Source organism: Silene latifolia, chromosome 8, assembly GCF_048544455.1.
Source record: "Silene latifolia isolate original U9 population chromosome 8, ASM4854445v1, whole genome shotgun sequence".
Classification (NCBI taxonomy): domain Eukaryota; kingdom Viridiplantae; phylum Streptophyta; class Magnoliopsida; order Caryophyllales; family Caryophyllaceae; genus Silene; species Silene latifolia.
This window is the reverse complement of record NC_133533.1, coordinates 87,367,246-87,394,455: the sequence shown is the minus strand read 5'-3', so window position 1 is coordinate 87,394,455 and position 27,210 is coordinate 87,367,246. Positions and strand designations below refer to the sequence as shown.

The 27,210-nt window shown below is 40.9% G+C and overlaps 1 protein-coding gene and 1 long non-coding RNA gene across 3 annotated transcripts; both read right to left on the bottom strand.

The window, feature by feature from the left end:
• Positions 1-98: 98 nt before the first annotated feature.
• LOC141594454 (uncharacterized) lies at positions 99-21,758 on the bottom strand. Its single transcript, XM_074414474.1, has 5 exons — positions 21,383-21,758; positions 20,334-20,435; positions 2,237-2,411; positions 1,137-1,186; positions 99-994 (listed from the first exon to the last, which is right to left on the bottom strand). The coding sequence occupies exons 1-5, from the start codon at positions 21,402-21,404 to the stop codon at positions 369-371; spliced, it is 975 nt and encodes a 324-aa protein (XP_074270575.1). The 5' UTR covers positions 21,405-21,758; the 3' UTR covers positions 99-368.
• Positions 21,759-24,812: 3,054 nt separating this feature from the next.
• Positions 24,813-25,964, bottom strand: LOC141594453 (uncharacterized). Of its 2 annotated transcripts, none has more exons than XR_012522213.1 (4): positions 25,600-25,964; positions 25,302-25,390; positions 25,006-25,082; positions 24,813-24,899 (listed from the first exon to the last, which is right to left on the bottom strand). It is a non-coding gene; the product is annotated as an uncharacterized LOC141594453 (long non-coding RNA). The 2 variants fall into 2 exon arrangements; XR_012522212.1 differs by having other exon boundaries at positions 25,607-25,964.
• Positions 25,965-27,210: the final 1,246 nt, after the last annotated feature.

Here is a 27,210-nt window from a genome sequence, read left to right as displayed (position 1 = left end):
TAGAATCCATAAACTCTTCAGTATATATCGTGTGGGGTCGGAAGGAAAGTAGAGGGAGCAAAATATATGGGTATTTTAATCGGTTGTGAGAGGAGAAGGTAGAAGAGAAGGTAGATAGTTATTCTCAAATCATAAAACAACTTTTTTTTATCTTGTCTATAACCAATAATAATCCAACGCTTCCAAGGCCAATAAATAACAACAATATAAACTTTAAACTTTGTGACAATAAGAAAATAAAAATCCAAATTCACCCATGCATCACTCAAACGATAGAATTACGTACATCCACAATCAGGTTGAAGGTTCGAAGCTTGACCCCGACAAATTTTAGGTCATAGATTTATTGACCTAGTGTCCAAAACACATTAGTCCTCTTTCTTTGAGCCCCATGAACACAAGTTTTGTAACCCTTGAGCCAAAGATGTTATACAGTTATCTTCTTTGTTTTCCACTTGGACGACGTCTTTGCTCGGCTCTGCAGAAGTTTTGCTCTTCTTCGCCTCATCGATTGTGCTAATAACAGCAACAACTTCCTCTTGTATTCTTTGAGCTATGCTTGGTGCTTTAACAATTTCTTCTTGTACGCTTTGAGCTATTTTTGGTGCTTTAGCAACTTCTTCTTGTACGCTCTGAGCTATTTTTGGTGCTTCTTCTTGTACGCTTTGAGCGATAATGTTTGGTGCCTCAACAACTTCTTCTTGTATGCTCTGAACTATGTTTGGTATTTCAAGGGCTTCTTCTTCTTGTAGTTTTTGAGCTAAGGTTGGTGCTTTAACTTCATCATCAACGGATAGTGACTTCTCTTCATTACTAGAGTCAGAGTCTGAATCCGAGTATTTCACATGAGGTTGATCATAACCATGTTGTGACTTGTCTTTGCCTACAATTGCTTTCAGTTCATCCTTAGCTTTGCCATATTCTTCCTTTGCTTTATCTAATCCATGCCTGACTTTGTTAAGAAAACGGTGACGTCTGTGCCCCTTATTACTTTCTGCAATATCCAATCATTTCCAATTAGTTTTTTAAAAGCGTTTTTTTACAAATAATTCGAGTCACTATCAGTAATAAAAGGATTATGAAAAAAACACATAATGAGGTACAGAAACATGATTTCTCAATAACTTAGCTAATACCTGAGTTGAAAGACGAGTCTCTAGAATCAATTGATGAAGCTGCATCAATCCTGAAATACAATCACCACAAGAAAATTGCAATTGAGCTAGCTAGGGCGAAATGTCGTTAATAATAATTCTATAAATATATTGGAGTATTTTCTTTGAATTTCACGTTGCACTAAATTTCTTACAATTGTGAGTTCTTACAACTAGATTTACTTAAGCTAAAAAAACCAAAAATTCTTAGAAAGGAGCGCCAACAGGTAACAGTATTGTTTGTTCAATAGATAACTCTCAAACAGCAGCGGAGCCATGACTTTAAGTTAGCGGAGACGAAAATTTTCAGCACGGACGAAAAGATAATATTATAAGGGGGCTCAAAAATTTTAACTAAAAATTACGAAATTTTCAAATGTCGGCGGGGCGAGCACTCATGCTAGCTAGAGTTGTTCAACGGTGGGCCCAGCTCGGCCCAACCCGCATCAGTGGGCCGGTTTTTTCTAGCCCAGCCCGCCTCTCTACCTGGGCCAGTGCCCCAAATTTCCGGCCCAACTCGATTTGGCTTGCAAAAAACACTAAAAAACACTATATGGGCCGGCCTCGGGCCGGACATTATGGAGCCAAGCCCGGCACAGCCCAGCCCGACCCATTTTTAGTGTTGGGCCTGGGCCACAAAGTGACAGCCCAACCCGTTAGTATTTAAATAAATAGTACTCCCTTTACTAATTGTTGGTATAAATAATACTCAAATAAAACCGTTATAACCCCTCTGTACCCATCATTTGTTTGTTTACCTTTGATATACAATACCTCTCACAATATAATACTTCCTCCGTTCCATTGAATTGTTTACGTTTGCTTTTTGGGCACTATTCATAAGTGAGAAGAATCTTCAATATAACTTCTAATGTATAACATAAAAGATAGTCATGTGAGATCTTGTTTAAATTGTCTTACCGAGTGCATTATGAATATTAAATTTTTATAATTTTCAATGATATATAACTAAAGATATGAACAAAAGAAAATAAGCATTGGCATACGTGCAGAAAGCAAACGTAAACTATCATATGGAACGGAGGAAGTAATGAATAAATAAGGTAAATAAATGATCTTACGATTGTTCAGCAGAATTTTCTTTTTTGTGATGATGAAATAAATCGTGGATGGAATGCTCAAGATTCTCAACAACTTCTTTCACTTCCTCAACCAAACTTGGATCTTTCTCTTCTTCATTGAGCCCACCATCAACTACTTCAGGACCACTTGCCTCCTCTCCGTTATCTTCTCTTCCTACCATATTTAACATTTGCTTCAGTATTTAGATACATAGTTACATACACTAGTTAATTGAGATAATAAAGATCAGATAAAGATTAGTTTTAATCCCGTGTGAGTACACTATTTTTTTCGTTCAAATGAGCGTACTATATTACAGGTAGAATCAAACCACCAAATTCATGGTTGGAGACTTGGAGTAAGAGAGCTTTTCAACCTTGAACTAACTCTTATTCTTTAAATTTGTACTATTGTAGTGCATATAGAACTTCAACATTTAAACTAATACTCTGTTGTATTTATTATAATTATACTTTGAATTTAATTTTAGAATCTACAATTGTTAGTGTAGTACGGATTATTAAGTTGAAATGAGAAATTTTGAAAATTAATAGCTTAATTAACCGGAACTACAATTGTCAAAAAGTTATTAAAAAAATAAGAATGTCATTCGGTCAATTTAACTTACACCACTTATGAATATTTTTTGTCCATATATAAAGCCTTTCAGTATTTTTTTTTTTACAATATAGTTTAATAATAATTGAGTACGTATAATGTTTAAGATATGTAGGGAAAATGTGATAATAATCAATCGGAAAAATTACAAATAACCACCTTGTATTTGCGATTTTTTACAAATTACCACCATGTATTTGCGTTTTTACAAATAACCCCCAAACTTTAACGTATATGCCCCAATCACCCCCGTATTTTTATCCCGAGCATCATTTTTATTATTTCCCGACTTGTTAAGTGACGATTTACGTAAAATATCAAAACTACCCTCATTAAATTTACACCACAACATTTCCCCAATTCAATTAAGGAACCCTAAATTTCCAAATTCAAATTGCATCCTTTTGCCATTGTGTTTCATGTTCTTCAATCCATTTGAAATGTCCACAACTAAGTGACCACTGCTATTTCACGCAAAACTGGGACGGAAATAAAAATCTGGGACGGAATTACATATATTTTCAGATACTAATCCTACAAATGGACAAAATTTAACAATCTGGAAAGAAAATTTGACTATTTCAAGAAAATCTGGGACGGAATTAATTGCATTCATTGACTATACAAACCTTAAAGTAGATGATGAATTGATTGAACAAATGAAAAAAGATTTAACATAGTAACATACATGGGCGAAAGTGAGGGAGTGAGATAGACTTGAAAACACAAAAGGAAAAAAGCAGATAATCAAGGGGGTGAAAAGCAAATGAATTGGGGATTATTATTTAAATTTGGGGATTTAGGGTTCCTTAATTCCTTAATTGGAATTGGGGAAATGTTGTCTTGTTTGGGGAGGGTGTATGTTAGTGCAAATTTAATAAGGGTAATTTTGGTATTTTACATAAATCGTCACTTAACAAGTCGAAAATAAGAAAAATGATGCTCGGGGTAAAATACGGGGGTGATCGGGGAATATACGTTAAAGTTTGGGGGTTATTTGTAAAAACGCAAATACGGGGTGGTAATTTGTAAAACATAGCAAATACGAGGTGGTTATTTGTAATTTTTCCTAATCAATACTATATATTAAATCCAGAAACCAAGGGACTTCAATGTAATTAAAGAAAGTAATACATTAATTATACTATATAGTTTTAAATCAATAACACCGTGTGATGGACCCGATTAAGGGACTTCAATGCAAATATTATATAGTTTGGGTTAAAATTAAATTATATAGAAGCTTGGTAATTTTCCTAAACATTTGTAAGAGACTAAAGCATGATCAATTTCCTTAAAATAAAATAAGTAATTAAGATGGTCAATTTCAAGGAGATTAAAAGAAAGAAGATGCTTCGTAATTTTCCTAAATATTTATAGAAGACAAGAAGATGGTCAATTTCCTTAAAATAAAATAATTAATTAGTATAAACATGCACACTTATGGTATTAATTATTATCATCATAAAATTATATATTAATTAAAATCTATGCAATTTTATTAAACTTTATAGTTTATTAGATGCATAGAAATGTTAATTATTTAACATACAAAAATATAATAAGTAGGTTATAAATAATTCAAGTTAGATTCCGTAATATATAATATTGTACAATTCTTTTTATTTGATTTAATTTATATATGTAATATATTTATATATGATGGGGCATATTCTGCACCGCTGACCAAGTCAACACACTGAGCAAGGTCAGAGACATCCACAGCAAGTCAACGACTTAGATAGCCTAGCCGATGCATCCCATCGGCCGCCACTGGTCTCGGCGTGACAAACCGGTAGGGACACACATCCGCGTACGCATATCCAAGACCCCTCGGCGGCGAGTCAACATTGTCCGCCGGCCTGCCATAGGTCCCTCGGCCGAGGGGTAGATCAGTCTTTCCACCTGCTAGCCACTTGGCCACTTGGCCACTACGTGACAAAAGGTGAAAGTCTATAAATACTCCTCAACCTTCATTGAGGAAAGGATCCCACAATTATAACCTAAATACACTATTCATCCAGTAATATCTCCTTATCTCTCTACAATATATACCTAGCCAAGTTACACAAACTTGATCCTTTAAGTTTACCGACTTGAGCGTCGGAGTGAGTACGCTTGGCACACAGCCAGGCCCTCAGTTCGTTCATTGTTGCAGGGGAGGCCGCGAGGGACGATAGAAGCAAGAAGGATTCAACTCAAGACATTATTCTACAAGCCACGGGTGGTAACTAATCACTGCTCCGGAATTACACCCGGAACAATTGGCGCCGTCTGTGGGGAAGACACTAGAAGCTAGTCACATTCATTCCCAAACAAAAACAAAACTCAAAATAGAAACCCACCCGAAAAGCTAAGAAAATGTCGAAACAACAAGAGGTATTCGTGACGGACGAAACCGAATTTTACCACGATGATGTCGTCCACAACTGAGTCGAGCGGCCCTCCCACGGCGGGGTAACTCAACCGAGTCGGGATGCCAATGATACCCGACACACCGGTGTCACCAACCAGTCACCATCACGGGACGGTGGTTGACGTAGCAAAGTCAAGATGCTCCTGGACCTAATCAGTAATACGCCCGCTCACACTGTCACGCCGACAAGAGCGGCGGAAACTGTCCAGGAGGCTAGGGCCCAAAACGTGACTCCAAGAAATTTGAACGGAGCACTGGGAGAAGCCGACCAAGTCAAGACGCCGGGGGAGCCCAAAGTGGGCGCGGTAGACCTAAGTCCTTCCCACACTCATGGGAGGACAGCGTCCCCGCCACACGAACGAGGCTCACCCCGAAGGAGCCAGAGGAGTCCGACTCAGCAGAGTTGGAGAAGTCCAAATCGAAGGAGCCCCTCCCGCTGCAGGGGAAGGAGCCAGGTTAGGTATGCGAGGAGCCGGTCGCCGCGTGTCGTTCGACACGTGGTTAGGCAGCCCCTCAACGCCTACGTCCTAGAAGTCCCGGTGCCACCCAAGCTCAAGTTGCCACCGATTTCATATAAAGGAGATAGTGATCCTTCCGACCACGCTGAGGCTTTCGAGTCTTACATGTCGGTATGGGAGCAGCCCGATGAGGTCTGGTGCCGAGTCTTCCCAACAACTTTGCATGGGATGGCTCGGAGAGTCGGTACAAAGGGCTTCCCGACGGCTCGGTGTACTACTTCGCCGACCTAAGGAACGCCTTTCTAGCCCAAAGACTCTTGCAATAAGAGAAGGGCGTGGAGACGTCGGACCTCCTAACTATCAAACAGAGGGAGACGAGTCTCGCGGAACTATGTGAAAAGGTTCGACGGAAAGGTCCAGCAGATTCGAGAAATCAATCCGAATCGGCGGCCTTCGCGCGATGAAAGGCCTCCGAAGGGAGATTTAAAAATGAGCTCATCAAGTGCGGAGGCCTAGGTTTGGACGCGCAGAAAATTGGCCGACCAAGCCATCAAGGTAGAAGACTACCACAAGACCTGGGTAGGCCCCAACGAGGCCGAGCAATCGAAAGGAAGAACCGCCGGAGGTTAACCCGAATGAAAAACGCCGTGACAACAACGGGTCACGGTCGATGAAAGACGCCGTGAGAGTAACAGCCACGGCTTAAAAGTCCGAGAAAACAAAGCTCGGCGGATGCCGGGAGGAGCGGGGGACGTGCTACAAAAAACGGTACGATGATCACACCCCCTAGTCGTGTCGGCCGCCGAGGTCTTCGCTTTGAGCAAGAACGAGGGCCAGAAATGGGAAAGACCCCCTAGGCCGAGGAGTGACGGTGACACGAGCCATCGTAAGTACCACGCCACCTGGGACACTTAACCAACGATTGCCGACACCGAAGGATGCCATTGAAGAACTAATCCGGACGGAAACCTCGGCAAGTATGTTGCCGGGGGCCAAAAATCGACGGCGGATCGAAAAAGCAAGTCCGCCCGAGCGGATAGAGTAGTCAATGTCGTCATCGGGGACAACGAGCGGCGTGGATCCGCTAATGAGCACAAACGCCCAGGATGAACCTTATCCGCCATCAACTTTGTGCCCAACACAGCACCCCCGCTCCCAAAGATCCCAGACATGACCATCGGACAAAGCGACTACGAGGGAGTCGCCGCCCTTCATAGCGACCCCCTTACGGTCCGCCTGACATAGCCAACCACCCGGTGAAGGGGTGCCTAATGACACAGCGCCACACGAATGTTATGAACAGAGAATGCTTTCTCGGCCTCGGTCTGAGGATTGAAAATTTGAGCCCCCGCACCAACCGTTATCTGACTTTTCTGGGCGGCACTGGTACCCTTGGGGTCAATCGGTTCACGGTGAGGTTCGGCGAGGGAGGTGCGGCCAAGAACGTTATGTCTAAGTTCGTAGTCATCGACAGACACACCGCCACGACGTACTCATAGGCCGGATCACTTTGAGCGAGATCGACGCTGTAATATCCATCCGGCCCCGACATTGATGTATGTCTCGGACCGGGGAGGCACATAAGCTCATCTCGAAAAAAAGAGGAAGATCCCGGTTTGTGGGAGATTCACGCTAACGGCCTCTCCGCGACAAATGGTTCGAGGGCCGACATCGTCATCATCGCCCCAAACGGGACGTATCCGAGCACGCCTTGAAGCTTACCTCGGTGACCCCCGGGGAATCCAAGTACGAGGCGGTGATAACCGGAATTGAGCTAGCCAAAGCGCCGGGCAAGCAGCGCATCATGATAAGGACCGATTCGCTCCTCGTGACCAACCAGGTTAGAGGAGAGTGCAAAGCCCAGGACTACAAGACAATAAGGTATCTAGTAAGGGTGAGAGCCGTCGCCGTAACTAGAATCGTTCGAATACGGTACACCCCCGGATCAAGGGAACGAATGGGACCATCGGCATGGTCGAAGGAGCGTAAACCGAGGAGGTAGAGATCGATCCGGCCGCACGTAACCATCGGTGTCAACCTCGGGAACAGAGTCGAGCCAACCTCCCGGACCCGCCGAGAAAGAACAAAGACGTTTTCGCATACTCGGCGGCCGAGATGTCGGCGTGAATCGAGAGGTGATTGTTCACAAGCCGAACGTGCTCCCCACCGCCGCCCCGTCAAGCGAGAGAATGAGGAACTCCTCGGTCGAGAAGGACGAGGCCATCAAAGCCGAAGTAGATAAATTACTAGCGGCAGGTTTCATCATGCCTTGTACTTACCCCGAGTGGGGCCAATGTTGTAATGGTAAAGAAGTCATCGGGCATGGAGAATGTGTAGACTTTACCAACCTTAATAAAGCATGCCCCAAAGATTGTTATCCCTTGCCTCGGATAGATAGTTTAATCGACGCCACGGCAGCTACACCATCGCCGACTCTTTGGACGCCTTCTCGGGTATCACCAAGTGTTTATGGCCGAGGAAGACATGCCTAAATGCGCATTTATCACCGCCAACGGCACATACATGTACAAAATGATGCCGTTTGGTTTGAAGAACGCCGGAGCAACGTACACGAGGCTAGTAGACAAAGTGTTTCAAAACCAAAAAGGGCGAAACATTGAGGCATACGTCGACGATGCTATTGTAAAAAGCAAGTCCGACAGCGAGCATCTGGCCGATTTACACGAAACATTTTGTTCACTAAGGAAATACAAGATGAAGCTCAACCCAATGAAATGCAACTTCGGTGTCCGGGCAGGAAAATTTCTAGGAGTACTTGTCAGCGCCAGAGGCATAGATGCCAATCCAGACAAAATCCAAGCAATCCTAGACCTGCCGGAACCAAGGAATCGGAAAGAGGTTATGATACTGACCGGGAGAATGGCGGCTCTCGCCCGTTTCATCTCCCGGTCAGCCGACAAGAGCACCCCATTCTTCAAAGTCTTTGAAAGGGAATAAAGACTTGGTGGGGGAGGAACAGAGCACGGCTTTCGAGCAATCGAAAGCTCATCTTCGACTCTCCCAACACTATCCAGCCGACATCGGGGAGACGCTATACCTATACATAGCAAGAATAACCTCGGCCACGGTCGGTCTTTGTGATCATCGGGAAGAAGACAAACAAGAACACCCAATCTACTTTGTCACCACACACCGCGCCCGAAAGGAATTATCCACTAATCGAAAAAGCAGCCTTCGCCGTCGTCGTCGCCACAAGGAAGTTAAAACCCTACTTCGACGCACACCCCGTGACGGTCCTAACCGATCAGCCATTGGAGAAATCCTTGGAAAAATTCGAACAATCCGGCAGGCTCATCAAATGGGCAGTGGAACTCTCCGGTTTCGGCATTCAGTACAAACCAAGGCCTTCGATAAAGGGGCAAGCACTTGCAGACTTCCTGGCCGAATGCACGTATCAGGAAGAGCCAAACCCAGGCGTATGGGAGGTCTACACCGACGGCTCCTCCACGGCGAATAGCTCGGGAGCCGCATCCTTATCATCACCCAAACGGGATGAGTTTGAGTACGCCTTGAAATTCACCTTCTCGGCCTCGAACAATGAGTCCGAATACGAGGCGGTGATAACCGGAGTCGAGCTAGCTAGGGTCACGAGCGTAACACATTGTGTTAAAAACTGACTCGCTATTGGTCACCAACCAAATCAGAGGAGAGTATGAGGCTCGGGACGACGGAATGGTAAGGTACCTAGAGAGGGTAAAAGCCGACGTAGCAAAATTAAAATCCTTCCAGATCCAGTGTGTCCCCAGATCCGAGAACAACCGGGCCGACGCGCTCTCCAAACTGGCCAGCTCAACTATCAAGAATGTCAGCCGAACCGTGCTGGTAGACATCAGGAACGCGAAAAGCATCACTGAGACCGTCGGCATGGTGGGTAACATAGAGACCGAGACAACGTGGATGACTCCGATAATGAGATACAAACTTACAGGTGAGTTGCCGGAGGGCCGCAATCCCTCGGCCAAAATAAAAGGATCGCCGCGGTACCGTTGTTCGAAGGAGAAGCGCATGAAGATCCGTAATAAGACCACTCTTGAAGTGTGTCGGTCCGCCGACGCAGAGAGCCGATCATCGACGTAAATCCACGAAGGCATCTGTGGACATCACATGGGGGCAAGAACACTAGCCCACAAAGCTCTCCGAGCCGGCTACTTCTCGCCCACCATGCTTCAAGATTCCGAACGAAGACCAAGAAGTGCACGAATCGTCAAATGCACGCCCGGTGATACACGCTCCCTCCAGGGACCTACAACCGGTGCTTAGTCCCCTTCCCTTCGCACAATGGGGGATGGACATGCTAGGGCCATTCCCAACGGCCTCCGGGGGAAGGAAGTTCTTAATCGTCGCCGTTGACTACTTCACCAAATGGGTTGAGGCCGTAGCGATGCATTTCGGGGCCAAGACCACGGTAGCCGTCGAAAGGTAAATGGGAAAACGTTATAACCCGCCGGATTACCCCAAGTTATGGTATTCGACCACGCGAGTTTTGGAGCGACTCGATAATGAATGGTTAGAGGAGCTTGGCATCAAGTTTGCGTATTCCTCCGTCCGCCACCGCAGAGTAACGGCAGCGGCGGAGGCGCCAACAAAACCATCCTCAACGGTTTGAAAAAGACGGTTGAAGATCTTAAGGGAAGGTGGGCCGATGAGCTACCGGCGTCCGTGGTCCCTTCGAACCACGAGAGAAAGAAGCAACAGGATACACCCCTTCCATCTAGTCTCTCACGGCTCCGGCGGTCTTGCCGATCGGGCGAGTCCGACCTTCGTAACGGCCACCTTTGACCCGGCTTGAAAACGAGGAGGGCCTAAGGGCTTCCCTAGACTTTGTCGAAGAGAGCCGAGACACGGCACGCCTTAACTTGGCCGTATATCAGAACCGGATGAAGAGAGCCTACAACCGAAGGGTCCACAAAAGGGACTTGACAATAGGAGACCTAGTCCTAAGGAAGTCGGCTGCCACCAACAAAGGAAATATTCATGGCAAACGACGCCAATCGGGAGGGCCCCTACAAAGTGGTAGAAGAGATGAGGTAGGGTACATACGGGCCGACAGACATGGGAGGTGTGCCCCTGATGAGCCATTGGAACACCGATAACTTGAGAAAATACTTTGTATAGCGGCGGAGGTGTCCAAACACATTGTGGACACCCCAACGCACGATCACGACAAGCAAATGAATCACCCAAGTTCTCCATCAAAGTGTCTGTCCCCTCAACGATTTGCCATTAGACGGAAACTCGAAGGGGAGAAACGCTATCGATGCCGCAACCCCGATTACCTCGGCCAAAACCGAGAGCGACGGGGAACACGTCGGCCGGTACGCTAAAAAGAGACGTATACTCGGGCATTGAGACGCCAATCTAGCGGTCAATATGCCTACACGATTCATTTAACGCTATCGATGCCGCAACCCCGATTACCTCGGCCAAAACCGAGAGCGACGGGAACACGTCGGCCGCACGCTAAAAAGAGACGATACTCGGTGCAATTGAGACGCCAATCTAGCGGTCAATATGCCTACACGATTATTTAACGCTATCGATGCCGCAACCCCGATTACCTCGGCCAAAACCGAGAGCGACGGGGAACACGTCGGCCGGTACGCTAAAAAGAGACGTATACTCAGTGCAATTGAGACGCCAATCTAGCGGTCAATATGCCTACACAGTTACAAATGTAAAAACGAAGGCACTTAGTCGATGACACAAGGAAAGTAAAGGATCGTGATCGGAGTCCCGGCCAAGCCAAGGACCAAATAGACAAAACTTTATTGAAAACGATTGCGAGAAGAGTACAAACGACGGCCGTCCCCACGAGGATTGCCTAAACTCTACCTACCACGGCTTTACAGAAAGCAAGGAAACAGAAAAACAAAAGGGTACAGACTTGAAATTTGAAGCGCCAAAAGAATGGCAGGGAGAGAAGGCTCAATAATTGGCCCCCGACAACCCTAAAGCTATCCGAGACGCGGGTGAGTCCGGTGACGACCGCCCGTCTCCCTATGCCTGATGCTCCCCTCCGTCAGCCGACAAAGCATCATCGGTGGCGGCTTTGTGGAAGGCCGAGCATCTTGAGCGACTTGACCTCTCATCCTCCTTCACTTTCGCATCACAGCCGCCTTGGCCTTCTCGAGAGCCGCCTCCTCAAAGATCACCATTTCGTCCAAAAGTGTATCAAATTTATCCCACGGAAAGAGCCCTCGGGGGACGAGTCTTCTTATCGCCTCCCTGGTCGCCTTCTCGGCCTGGTCCCTAAACTGGACGCACATTTTAGGGAGGAGATCATCCTGAAGCATCTCAATATCCTTCTCTTTCGAGCAAGGATAGCTGCGTGTCCCCGAGCACCTCCGCCGCTTCGGAACCGATCCTCCCACTCGTCCCTCTTGGCAACCACGGCGTCGCAGCACCTTTATACCTATCTCGCTCCTCCATCATCTTGGCCGTGGCGCCATCGCCTCTCAACTTTGGCCCTTTCGGCCCTCAAGAACTTCTCGGCTTCTCTCGCACGCCCCTTGCAAAGAAGAAGATCCGCTTAGCCTTCCGGCTTCCCCCTCGCGGCAGAGAGATCAAGCTTGAGCCTTGTAATCAACGGCCCAGATTCGGCCGTGGCCTTTTCTTGCTCCACGATGAGGGAGGCGGCTTGACGGCTCCATCTCCCCAACCTCCTATATATTTCCTCACCCTCCGCCACGAGTTCGGTGGGGGTAACCTTCCGGGGTGAGGAGTCCACGATGACATTTCGGTCACCCACTTTCTCGATCGCCTTCTCAGGCTGCTTCCCTGCTTGCCGTTCAGTGAGGACGGCGGCCTCCGACGATGGAACTGCAAAAAAATTACAGAGAGCATCCATGTCACCGTGCATTGCCACGTCAGAAAGCCTATCGTCAGGAACGCCCAACGAGCCGGCTAAATCCGAACCACAAGTTAAATCCGTACCAGTTCGAACCCTCTTAGCTGAAGGGCTGGTGGAAGCAGGCCCTTCCACGGCAACGGTGGAAGCAGACGGTGGATCTTTCCTCTTCTTCGGAGAAGGGATCTTAGCAACGGTCACCTCTCCCTCAGAAATGTTGATCACCTCCACACGGTCCTTTGCGACCACGGGGGTCGGAGAGGGAGTTGCCACTGATGCAGCCGCCGACTTGGACGCCGCCTTCTTTGATCTTCTCAGCACGTTGCCGAGAACCCGCGCTTGAGCCGTCTCCGGATCCAACGCCTTTGTCTGTCTTTCCATGACTTCGTTAGGGGACAGCCGGCGATCACGTCCTTCAGCCGTAGGGTGACGGATGAGAACCTTTCCGTCCTTATCAAGCCCCAGCCTCTCCAAGTCCTTCTCTGACAGATCCTGACCGAACCGATCTGCAAGGAATCAGACAAGAGTTATATGAAAGAAGTAAGAAAGCTCCAAACAGGAACATAACAAGTAAAGGTGGGCCTCACACCGACCCTACTCACCACGGCTGAGGGCCGGTATGAGGCCGACGCGGCAGAGCATCTCGTCCCGAAGAATAACCGAGCCGGGGGCGACCATCCCTCCTCAAAGCATCAAATATTTTGCATTGCCCGCTTCTCATCCGCCGTAAGGGGGACAAAAGAAGCGTCCATCTTAACCTTGCTACCCCGGGAGACGTGTTTCTCATACTCTTCCCGGGTCTCACACCGCAAATGAACGGGGCCCTGGAAAGACCTCGGCAACGGGAAGTCCTCCGGCACCTGGACGTACACCCATCGCCCCTGCCAATCTTTGCAGGAAGTAAGTTTATTTACGGAGACATATCCAGGCTCCGTCTGGACGCTGTACCACCCCACCTTTCGGGAGATCGACGGCCGAAGACTATGAAGTCGGCGGAATAAGTTGACCGTAGGGACCTCCCCTTTAAAAAGGCAGAGCCACACAAAGCCGATTATCGTCCTCATGGCCAACGGATGTAGTTGGGCCACGGCAAGGTTCATGGCTCTGATGATGGCCACAACATGCTCGTTTAAAGGAAACCGGAGCCCGTACTCCAAATGCTTAAGGTACACGCCGATATGGCCCGGGGGAGGGCAACAGACCACTCAACCCTCCTCCGGGATAACAATTTTATATCCCTCACCGAAGAAGAAATGATCTCCGAACAGGGTCCCTCCGGAACTACTAGCGAATTTATTCGTCCAAACACGGTCGAGGCCGGTCGTGCGAGGCCTCGCCATGACTCGAAGGCAGTCATCCTCCCACCATCGACGGGAGCCCCATCACCGTGATCAACATCAACATCATCCTCATCCTCCAACTCCCCGGGAGGGGCGGGTCATCTACGGGAGAAGGAGGCCTAGGACCCCTAACCTTAGCGGGATGGCCTCTAAAATCTCCTCCTCGTCAAGACGCGACGGGGAACCCCCCGGCGCGGAAGTGCTAGCCCCGGCATCGAGCAGAGACATGTTCACAACAAATTACTAGCAAAGAAAAGAAAAATTCGTTTGTTTACCTTCAAAGGAAAAAGTGCTAGCCGGATCAAAAACTCTGAAGATTGGAAGAAAAAGAAGCCCTTCGATTTAGCAAGACGAAAATTTTGAAGAAAATTTGAGAAAATGAAATTAGTGACCAAAATCACGGAAAAACCGCCCTATTTATAGGGAAAAAGCCCACAATGAAGGGCCAATCGAGCACTGACCCATGAAGCAACGGCCAATCAACGAGCAAACACGTGTCGAGCATGCAACCACGGAATGTCAATCGTCGCAACAGTTAAACGTCAATCAATGCAACAGTGACCAAGCGTCTTCAACACGCCCGTTCACATCCCTTCAACTATACATCTTCCTCAACAAATTCCTAGGTATCCGGTCTCCGCCACCCGATCAACCAAGCTAGGAAGCAGGCGTACGGGGCAATCAAAATCAACCAAGCACTCTCACCTTGGTCACGGCCAGCGTCATATTCTTTTCCACATCGAGTGCCCTTTACGCATCCATGTGGAGGGGGGATATGGTATACGGCACGGCCTAGGATATGGTATACGGCACGGCCTAGCAAGAGCCACGCCGATGCACAAGAAGAAGCCGATGCAGAAAATTTCTAAAAATTACTTGTGCAGAATACATGCTCAACGTACATCGGAGCCCATACCACGGCATAGACTACGCTGGGGGCAAATTGATGGGGCATATTCTGCACCGCTGACCAAGTCAACACACTGAGCAAGGTCGAGACATCCCTGACAAGTCAACGACTTAGATAGCCTAGCCGATGCATCCCATCGGCTGCCACGGGTCTCGGCGTGACAACCCGCCACCGGGACACACATCCGCGTACTCATATCCAAGACCCCTCGGCGGCGAGTCAACATTGTCCGGCCGCCATAGGTCCCTCGCCGAGGGGTAGATCGATCTTTCCACACCGCTAGCCACTTGGCCACTTGGCCACTACGTGACAAAAGGTGAAAGTCTATAAATACTCCTCAACCTTCATTGAGGAAAGGATCCCACAATTATAACCTAAATACACTATTCATCTGGTAATATCTCCCTTATCTCTCTACAATATATACCTAGCCAAGTTACACAGCTTGATCCTTTAAGTTTACTGACTTGAGCGTCGGAGTGAGTACGCTTGGCACACAGCCAGGCCCTCAGTTCGTTCATTGTTGCAGGGGAGGCCGCGAGGGACGATAGAAGCAAGAAGGATTCAACTCAAGACATTATTCTACAAGCCACGGGTGGTAACTAATCACTGCTCCGGAATTACACCCGGAACAATATAAATATATAATCCTCTTAAAATTGCATGCCTATGTAGTAAAAATAAGGAAAAATTACAAATAACCACCCCGTATTTGCGTATTTTTACAAATAACCACCATGTATTTGCACTTTTACAAATAACCCCCAAACTTTCATCTAAACTCCCCAATTACCACCGTATATTTGCCCCGACTCTTATTTTTCTAATTTCCCGACTCGTTAAGTAACATTTTACATAAAATACCCATAATACCCTTCCCTCCATTTCTCCCAAACATACCCTTGTCTTTCTAAAAATCATCAGCATACTCTCCAACTTATGAACCATAAATTTCCAAATTGTTAATCCCTAATTAATTCATAGAATCCATCAATCAATCAGGCGACAAAGACGATAATTTGCGGATTATCAACGGAAAACTCCTTGGAATTGGACATATGAAGACTGAAGTATAAACAAAGGGTAGAGTAAACTTTTATGTAGACACTTGGTAAGAACAACAAGAGTCTCCCGCACTTTGTTAATAGATACAAAGTGTTTACCTTTTCATGAATTAAACACAAAATCAACGAAAAATCCTTGGATTTGGGCATATTAGCTTTAATCAAAGCATCAACAATAGATGATGTTTTGAGTGCATTGCGAATACATCTGTTTTTACAACGGAAGAGCTAAGTTTAGAATCAAATGGAGAGGGAGAAATTGATGATGAGCAGCTTAGATTATTAGGTTTTATCGTTGAATTGTTGGTTAAATCAATTGGATTTTAGCTAATGATTGATGGATCTTTGTGAATTAATTAGGGATTATCAATTTGGGGATTTAGGGTTTATAAGTTTGGGAGTATGCTGATGATTTTTACAAAGACATTGGTATGTTTGGGAGTAATAGAGGGAAGGGTATTATGAGCATTTTACGTAAAATGTTATTTAACGAGTCGGGAAATAAGAAAAACAAGTGTCGGGGAAAATATACGGTGGTGATTGGGGAGTTTAGATGAAAGTTTGGGGGTTATTTGTAAAAATGCAAATACATGGTGGTTATTTGTAAAAATGCGCAAATACGAGGTGGTTATTTGTAATTTTTCCTAAAAATAATTTCTTCAGTAAAGAAAAGAATTGTAGTAACATTGGATATAGTTATATGATAGTAATAACTCATTTGAATAGTAAAAGTAACAATATTATCAGCGAGATTAGTGAAAATGATAGAAACAATAACGGGAGTAGTGAAATAATCAATATTAATGCGGCAATAGTGAAAGTAACAATAATTACGGCGGAAGTAGTGAAATTATCAATATTAATGCGGCAGTAGTGACGGTAACAATAATTACGGCGGGAGTAGTGAAAGTAACAATGATTACGGGCAAGTAGTGAAATGTTATTACTATTGTTTCATTAATAAGAGTAAAATATTAATAACGGGAGTCGTGAATTTGTCTCAAAATTAATTTCATCGTAATTTTAGGATATGTCATAGAAAAATATATTAATGATAAATTTATGGGTCATGTAACTTTAAGTAATTTTATTTAATGAAAAAAAAAAATTAATGGTAAGTAGAGCCGTAGAGGTAGCCCGCACAAAGCCGGACACCAATACTAGTATTTGTAAAATATATTACACCTAAGTACGGAATTTCTGATGTTTGAGAAGATACTGTGATACACTAGGTAGCACGGACACTCTTCCTAACTAGCCGTCCCGTGTCCGACACCGTGTCGGACACACGGACACCCGACACTCGTCGGACACACGCCTAATCATGTTATAGTTTACACGAGGAATAAATTCTCAAAAGAGATTGATTAGAAGATTAGTTTGGGTGCTAAATTAGAATTAGTTATAGTTAAGGTCAAATTTTATCTTCAGTTACCTAAATTTAGTATCAAATACATCACAAAAATAAAATCATACGTTATTTATAACCATAAAATATGTTTTTTTTATTAAATTTAAATAGCGTGTCTCGTGTCCTAAATTTCATGGGATGCCGTATCACGTGTCCGTGTCGTGTCCGTGTCCGTTTTGGTGCTACCTAGGTGATACATACATAAGAATCATATTTTACGTTCAGCAAACGTCTAGAGTAGCCATAGGATTAAGGAATTAATCCCAACTTTTAATTTAGAGCGTGTTAGATGGAAAAATTTACTGCTTTCTTAATCTCTGAGTAGATAGGGGATAGGAGATGCTTAAATTCTTTCATTGCGTACTCAAGCTGTATCGATGAGATGTTATCTATTTCTATATTGGGGTGTATTATTCAAAGTTATCTATTTTTATATTTGATAACTTTTTGTGATCTTGGATGTGGACGTGGGGTATGTATTTTGTGTAGTCTCACCCTTATTGCTTTCTTTAATCTTTGTTCTTAAAAAATAGATAATTATTGATCGAAATAGAAGGAGTATCATTTAGCTAGCTAAGGCTCTGTTCTTTTCGACTTAATTTAAGTTCTAATAAGTTCAGTTCAGTTCAGCTATATTAAGTTCAGTTCAATTCAGCTCCATTCAGTCCAGTTCAGTTCAATTCAGTTCGGTTCAGATCAATTCAATTCAACATTAATATTATTATTCTTATTTTATATTTTTATTGATATCATCATTATTATTATTATTATTATTATTATTATTATTATTATTATTATTATTATTATTTATTACTATTGTTATTATTATTATTATTATTATTATTATATTATTATTATATTTATTATTAATTAATTCGTATTGTTTATATTATTATATTTATATTTAAAATATTTATTTATTATTATATTATTATGATAAATGAGAATATTATTATTATTTTATATTTATTATTTTAATAATATATTCATTATTATTAATATCATTCATAACATATTGATTATTATTAATATCATTCATAACATATTGATTATTATTATTATATTTAATGTTATTATATTAATAAGTTACTATATTATATTTATTATTTTATTAATATATTCATTATTATTAATATTATTATTATTATATTATTTATTATTGGTTATTATTCTTAATATTGTTATCATTTAAATTAATATATTATTATTACTATATTTATTACTATATTACTATTTTATTTTTTTATATATCTTATTAGATTATTATTATTAGATTATATTAATATATTATTATTATTATTAATGAATAATATTATAATAATAATATTTATTATTATTATTGGTATTATTGTTATTATAATTTTATTATTATTATTATTGGTATTATTGTTATTATTATTAGTATAATCTTTTTATTATTATTTCAGTTCAGTTCAGTTCTGGTATTATTGTTATTATTATTAGTATAATCTTTTTATTATCGATTGATTGATTGATTGATTGATTGATTGATTGATTGATTGATTACATTACATTACATTTGCATTCGCATTCGATCGCTACGATACGATTACGATACGATTCATTCGCTCCATTAAGTTCGATTGATTGATTCATCCCATTAAGTTCAGTTTCGTTCAATTCAGACAATTTCAGTCCAAAAGAACATGGCCTAAGTCATTGTATAAAGGTCTTTTACTAAGCAATTATACAATATCGTTTTTATAAAACCCGCTCTTAACTCTACCAAATAAATTAGTGACATCAAAGAACGTGATGTGTGCCTTTTAAAGATAATTACTAAAATAACAAACGGTAATAAAATAAAGTTTATGTAATGTTGACTTCCAAAGGTATTTTAAAATTTTAGTACCTTTAAATAATACGGAAGTACTTTAGAATAACTTTCATTTATTGAGCTGATAAAACTAACCAATTTTTTTGTATTATTACTAAAAACAATAGTAATTAAATTTTTAGTGAAAAATACTTCTCTAATAGTATGTTTTGTTTAACTTTTAATGATTTATTTTAGAATAAAAAAGATGTATGAAATGAAAATTCATAGTTAATCCTTCATATTTATGTAGTATTGTCTTTGTTTAACCACAAATTCTGTTAGTCAATTCTAACCAATATTTATTTTCATTATAAGCTTTAGATAAAAATAAAAAGTTGTTTTTATAAATCAAACGTCACAGATCTGACATTATATATTTGTATATGTTTGAAAAAAAATATCAATTTGACATTATATGAAGGGGTAACCACAAATTCTGTTAGTCAATTCTAACCAATATTTATTTTCATTATAAGCTTTAGATAAAAATAAAAAGTTGTTTTTATAAATCAAACGTCACAGATCTGACATTATATATTTGTATATGTTTGAAAAAAAATATCAATTTGACATTATATGAAGGGGTAGATGCTTAGAATTTAGCATCATATCAATTTTTTAAAAGGTGTCACAAAGGCGGTTTTAAAGTTGACGGAATTTGAACCCAGGTCATGAGCAGGGGCGGATTTGGGGGGGGAGGGAAAGTGAGGACGCGTGCCTCACGCGACAACAAAAAAAAAAGAAAAAAAAAAAAATTTTAAAAAAAAGACGATATTTGAATTTTAATGAATAAATGTTGTCCGTAATTTTTTTTTTCTTACTGTGCCCCCCCTTTACTCAAATCTTGGATACGCCACTGGTCATGAGCACGACTCTTAATAACTTTACAAACTAGTATTAGTTGATATCTTTAGCAGTCATATCATTTTTAATGATCATACATTCATAAGTTCATAAGTAGAACTGTAGATATGATCAATGTTATAACTCTAATTCCGTCTCCTTAATTGCTTATGGCTCGCTTAAAACTAATAAATATAATTATATAAGGAAACAAATAATTGTTATTAACCAAATACACTAAATTAGAAAGAATAGAAAAGGCAAATAATTGTACTTTGAACAATGATTGTAAAAAAAAAAAAACGATAACAAAGGAGAAAGTAATTACTTGAACTCGGACTCAAACTCGAGTTGGAACCCTTGCGACGGAAGAGAAGCTTGCTAAGAGGATTTGAACTCTTTTTCATGGAGCCTTCCCGTGACGGGCTACCTATAATTTTGTATGAACGTTACATCTTTTTACGTCGTTGTACTCCAAATAGTATTTGTGATTAAAACATAGTGGATTAGGTACAATCAATTATCACACTTTGAATTTGAGTATGCACGTACATTTCACTTTTTAGGAGAAATTAGAAAAGTCAAACTTCATAATCTTAAGAACAATAGAAAGTACTCCGTATATCATAGAATTCGAATAAATAATACTCCCTCCCAGTCATTATAATGTTCCCTCTTTCCCGAAACGGATTATTCAACTAATGTTCCCCTTTCTATTTTTAGAAACTTTTACTCTTATTTTATTCATTCCTCTCTCCTATCATCAAACCTCACCCAACTCTTTTACTCCTATTTTATTACTTTCCTTTATGTTTTGGATCCACAATTCTTTATTTAACTACTAATAATTCATCCCTCTCTCCTATCAACAACCCCACACAACTCTTTTACTCCTATTTTAATACTTTTCCTAAAGTATTGTGCCAAAACAAAATGGGAAGATTATGATGAATGGGAGGGAGTAGGGTGCATCACAGAAAAACTCATATAGTCTGATAGGACCTATGAGTATAATTAAACTATCGCTGGAATAATCGGTTGTAAATTTTTTGGATGGTAAGTAAATACTTTGAGATCTCAGTCTACGTGAACACGTACATTATCCAATATTCAAATTTCTAAAAATTTCGTAGTTCTTTGAATATTAAACCATCTGGCAACTATTTCTCATTTTAATACCATGACAAAATTAATCAACAAAAAGTCAAACATAACAAGATAAATAGCTATAAACTCAGAACAATAATTCCTCGATATATATAATTGCTATCCTTCCGTGACTCCGTCCTGATCATCTATTCACCTTTATTTAACGTAAACAAATGATTAAGACAGAGGGAGTATGAATTAACGAAAGAAATGGCTAAAAATCCTTACCTGGAGACGTTGGTTCATCCATTTTGTGATTGACTACAGATCTTCTGGGTTTTCTTTGATGGGGGAAATGTAGATGAGAACAAGCAAGCAACTACAAAAAATAATAAATGGAGATGGAATTAAAAAAAAAAATATTAGGAAGAATTTAAATAGTGATTAGTTGCTTAAGACAAATGTATTTAAGTGTTTATAACATGTGATGATAGTTGTTGAGCAGTAACTAGGGGGATTAGTTTTGTGTAATTAGTCTAATGCCAGATTGGAACTTCCCTTTCAAATATGTCAAGTAGGGAGTATAAGAATATATATATATGTTGTGAAAGCAATTATGAGTGTAAGGTATAGTCAATTATTGTGTTGTTGTACCATCATGCTTAGTTGTTATTTGAGGAGGATTATATTCTATATATAAGTAATCTAACCATGATCATATTCTATATAAGTAATCTAACAATAAATCGTGCTAAAATTATCTCCATTTCCTAAAAGAAATCACAAATTCTCACTGAAGACGAACACTATTCGTCACAAGTTGAAGACGAATAGTGTCCCTCCCACAATATACAAGTGTCAAATCAAGTGGGAATTAAATGGAGCACCCCACTTACCCTCCACTTGTGATATTGTGAGAGGGGCACTATCCGTCTTCAGCTTGTGACGGATAGTGCCCGTCTTCAATGAGACAAATTAAAAAGAAATATGTAGTCCATTTTCTTTAAACGTTTAGTTTGTATTTTGGCGTCATCCAACAACTCTATGTTTATACGTGAAAATAAAGAGATGATGAGTATAAAAAAGAAACTATATACTCCCTCCTATTCGGAATAACTGTCCCATTTGGACAATGGCACGAAAATTAAGGAATGAAGTTAAAATAATGAAAAGTATTGTATAGGGGTAAGAATATAAGAGTTAAATAATGAAAAGTATTGAATATGATGGTTTAGGGGTGATTGGAGTGGTAAATAAAGAAAAGAGTCAAGGGTAGGAAAGTCAAAAAACATGTCCAAATATGGCAAATAGGACAATTATGTGAATAGACGGAAATGGCAAATGAGACAGTTATTTTGAATAGGAGGGAGTATTATTATATTGTAACACCCCCATATACCAAAGTGTCTTACCAAGGATCACCTTAGCATATAAGGGTGCTAACATCTCGGTTGCCCGAGTTAGTACGCATCATAGTAACAATAAAAAAACAAACTTAAATAAAAGAATGTGATGAAGTTTACAAGTCTCAAAAACAACTCCAAAAGAACAACTGAAACAAAAGTCATAAGGTGATCTAATGTCGGCTAAAACAACATGACAACTCGGTGATGACAACGCCCATTTATGCCCCGCGCGCTATCCCATCAATCATCAACAATCATCACCTGCTAAGCCAACTGCTCACCATCTCCGAATGGATCACCACAGTTTTGAAAACATAAAAAGGGGTCAGTCAACTGTATAACCAAATCAATATACGCAGCGGAAACAATATAACAACAACCGATCTCCAACTCCAACAATCATCAACCACTGACTACACACTAAAGTGTACGTGTAGCTCTGCCAGGTAACCCACACCGCCAGTGGGGGACCGCAGCCTTCCCCACCAAATCCCCTCTCATCGGAACGAGCGATCCCAACTCCTTAATGTGCACATCCCCCTTGTGACGGGAGTCACAAGGGGTAAACATGTGTATGGAACCATCTCCCGACATAGTTCCACAACAACCATCCAACCAACAATACCAACCAACCAATCTCCATCAATTCCAACAACAATAATATGCCAATAATCAATCATAAACAATCAATTAAATTATACAGCCAACTGAGTAGGAAACCCTACCTTATTTGCAATCCAAACAATCACAGCGACAAATCAGAAAGGCTCCTCTATGAACTTGTCACCTATACACATATCATACAATCAAAATCTATCCTAAACCCCCAATAAATCTGATTAGGGTTTAACAATAATAACACTATAACCATAAAGACAAAAGTATGATGCTTACCGATGAATTGACGCAAAAGAATGATGTAAAACCCCCTTAAATCCGGCTTTAGCAATGATTAGAATGATTAGAGAAGTTGTACGTTGTTTAGGTTTTAAAAGAATGATTAGAAAATGATTAAGAACTGATAAGACGTCTTTATATACTTCCCCAATTATTATAATCAAAACCGCAGATAAAACCCCGTCAGACCGACAACTCGACTGATTACAGAACGTACTCGATCGAGTAGGCCCAACTTGACCGAGTACAAACATACTCGATCGAGTTCTGCATTCCAGAACCCAACCTTAACACCCCCGACAGCCAACTTGGCCGAGTAAGCCCTACTTGACCGAGTTACCCATGATCAGAAACTTGTGGTATTACAGTTTTCCCTCCTTAAAAACGAACTTCGTCCCTAAAGTTCAACCAAGTCCAACGCAAGTTCACCCAAGTCCGACACAACGCAAAACTACAGGACCAAACAATCTAAAGCGACTCAAAAACAACCTATAACTGACTCGAAACTTATTAAACATCTATAAACATCCCAAAACTATCCCTAACCCCCCTTAAAAGAAACCGGTTATGACCTCGTAACCAACCATACCTGATAAAAAAGATGAGGATAGCGCTCTCCTATAGCTTCCTCCGCTGCCCATGTAGCCTCTTCAACGTTATGATTAGACTACAACTCCTTAAGTAAAACAGTTTCGCCCTTCCTTGTCTTGCGCACTTTTCGATCCAAGATCTCTTTCGGTGTTTCAACATAAGTGAGTGTTCATCCAATTCAATATGTTCAACCTCAAGTACGTGAGATGGGTCAGTCACATACTTCCGGAGTTGAGAAACATAAAAAACATTATGCACACTACTACAAAACCTGTTATGCACATCGGACTTTTTTGTATATGGACATCAGATACACACCCGATGTAGAGTTTGGTCATGTCCATTATAGAGTAATGCACATCGGATTTTAAATCGATGTCCATTAAAATTTGCACAACGGATTTCTCTATATATCTGATGTCCATATGACATATAGACATCAGCCTTTTTGGAAGTCTGATGTCCATTCTTTGCCATAGGCATCAGATATCTAAATAGTCTGATGTCTATTGTAAAATATAGACATCGGTTTTTTATAAAAATCCGATGTTTATAATTATTAATTTTTATAAAAAAAAAAAAATATATATATATATATATATATATATATATATTACTATATTATTACCCAATACATTATTACTACACATGATCACAAATGCAAAAGATGATTCAATAACCAACAAATATGTTTATACAATCAATCGATTATCTAAAGTCAATTACAAAAAGATACAAATATATTAAGACAACTAACCTATCAACAAAAATAGAAACCAAGTTGTAACATAACTCGATATAAAACATAGCTCCTCGGCCAAATGGCGGCAATTAGTACTACTAATTTTGCATAATAGATATTCATTAGCAATAAATCGTCATAGCCCTTCCATAAGCCTTACTGCCTTAACCTGTCCAAATTATGAAGGTAATTAGAATTCCTTCCGCAGCTTCAACAGCTTCAAGTCTACCCATAGAACAGGTGAAAAATGATTATGCGAGTAGGAACCTAGTTACCTGTGGGATAATGTTGAACCTTAATACGTCATCTGAGAGAGTTGAACCAGGAAAGACATCTCCTCCGATGGCGATTCCTGAAAAGTTTCAGAAGATCATTAAAATGAAAGTTGGAAGAACAACCATGTGAGAAGGAGAGAAATTAACAACGTCGTGTTTAACTGAAGTACCTTCATATATTCCATCTGTTACTCGAGCTATAGTAATATACAATCATTTTTAGGAGCCATTAAGGTGTAACGAGACAATGTTGTAGGGGAAAATAGTCCTTTTTCTCTAGAGAGAATTGGGAGTACCTGCATGTTGGTTGATTCACTTGATTCGGCAAAATCTGGCCAGGTGTTTAGTAAGGTGTATCTGGATACAGATATTAGCACAAACAAACCTGCAATCAACTCAAGATGCCAAACCTCAAACCAACTGTAGGAGACAAGACATAGGTTACCCTCTTGAAAAGTAGTGTCCATAATGCACATAACAGTTAATCCGCTGAAATTTTATGCTAATTCCTAGTTGTAGATCACTGTACTCACTGAGATCTAGATAAATAGTAATTAAGGAGTATAAGAACTTGGGAAAAAGCAATGAACATACAACTTACAAGATACGACTTTGACATTTCTTCTTCGCCTTCTATCCCGTCTTTTGCGTGGGAGTTCTGCAAATGAGTAAATGGTTTACTAACACAATTAACCAACTTGAATTAAGATTTATGAGCAGGGCAGATAACAAGTAACAACTTCATTCAATCACCAAATTTACAAATGAATTAATTAATGGCAAACACCAAATCATCAATACAACATACAAAATTCAGTACTTCACTTCATGTGTGTAACTATAGTGCCTGTATTATTCAAGATATTGAAAGTTATGGACAAAGAAAATGCTCTGAACTGGATTATTAGCTGCAGGAAAACAAAAATTCAGAAAGTATATTGCAGCAGCCTATTAACAGCCCTCAATAGTCCAGCAATCAGTTCTCAAAGATCAACAAGTTGGAACATAATCCAACAAAATGTATATTCTGAGAATATTGGCACTAGGCAGTAAATTTTGGAACATATTCCAACAAATGTATCAACAAACTATCGGTTCTCAAAGATCAACAAGCTTAACGCTTAACAAAATTATACTTGTCAGTACAAGCCACAAGACAAGCCAACTACGAAATATAGAACAAAAATGCCTTTGAAACTATTTTTATACAAGATAGCTTCTCAAACATCAGAAAAATGCCTTTGAAACTGCTAAAGTAACAAACAGTGGTGCTCCAGTAAATTACATTTCTATCATCGACACAAACCTAAATAACGTCTTGACTGAACTACACGCATAACTAATACGAATAGGGAGAAAGGCTTGATGAATTTCCATATAACTAAGACTTTTATATAACCATTAAAATAACTAAATGTCAACCTTCAAGTAATAAAACATGTTAATTGCACCCTAACTATCCCACTAACTACACAAATTTGGAGCATAACCCTGCAACAATTTTGCTATACATTAACCAATTTATCCTACTTCATACTAGATCGAAAGAACATTAATTTCACTCCTCACTCACGTGGTTTTGTGCAAGACGGTTCTACACAAAGATAGTATCGTGTCAATCGGATCCAAATACCCCTAATCAACAACAAAATCCCAGCAGAAAGTGTAGAAGTTAGAGAATGAATGAACTATGCAAATACTTGTGTTTCATTTCATTGTTAAAAGTGGATGCATATGTCAATACTTAACACAACTATAATCTACTCCATAATTAACAACAAGTCGATTGCATATGCCAAGACAATTAAACCTAACCCTAAATAAATTGATTGCTCAGAAACAAACACAATTGATTGCCCAGAAAAACAATTAATTGCCCAGAAAAACCTTACCCTAAAGCAAATTAAGCAAAAATTAAATAAATATATGAAGGAAATGATTGCCCGTAAAAATACCTTCTGATTGATTGTCCAGAACTTTAGTATAGCAGTGGTTATGGTGGCGACTTACTGTCGTGCCGGAGAAGACTTTGCGTGGTCGGTAATGCAGCTGGCGACGTCGTTTGCAAGTGGCGGAGTCGTGTTGCAGGTGGCGGCGAAAATGGGCGTTGTAGTGTTGTTCGAGAGAGAAACGAGGAGTTGTGGGTATATTTTTAAGAAATAACATACGGAGTATGAGTTATCGGGGGTGGGGTGGGGTGGGGGT

Bases quoted from the DNA above. Each gene is read 5' to 3' on its own strand.
- LOC141594454 (XM_074414474.1), bottom strand. From the start codon at position 21,404: ATGGATGAACCAACGTCTCCAG. The intron at 2,412-20,333 runs GTAATTACTTTC...TAAATATGGTAG, and splicing joins GAGTTTGAGTCCGAGTTCAA to GAAGAGAAGATAACGGAGAG. The intron at 995-1,136 runs GTATTAGCTAAG...TGGATATTGCAG, and splicing joins AGACTCGTCTTTCAACTCAG to AAAGTAATAAGGGGCACAGA.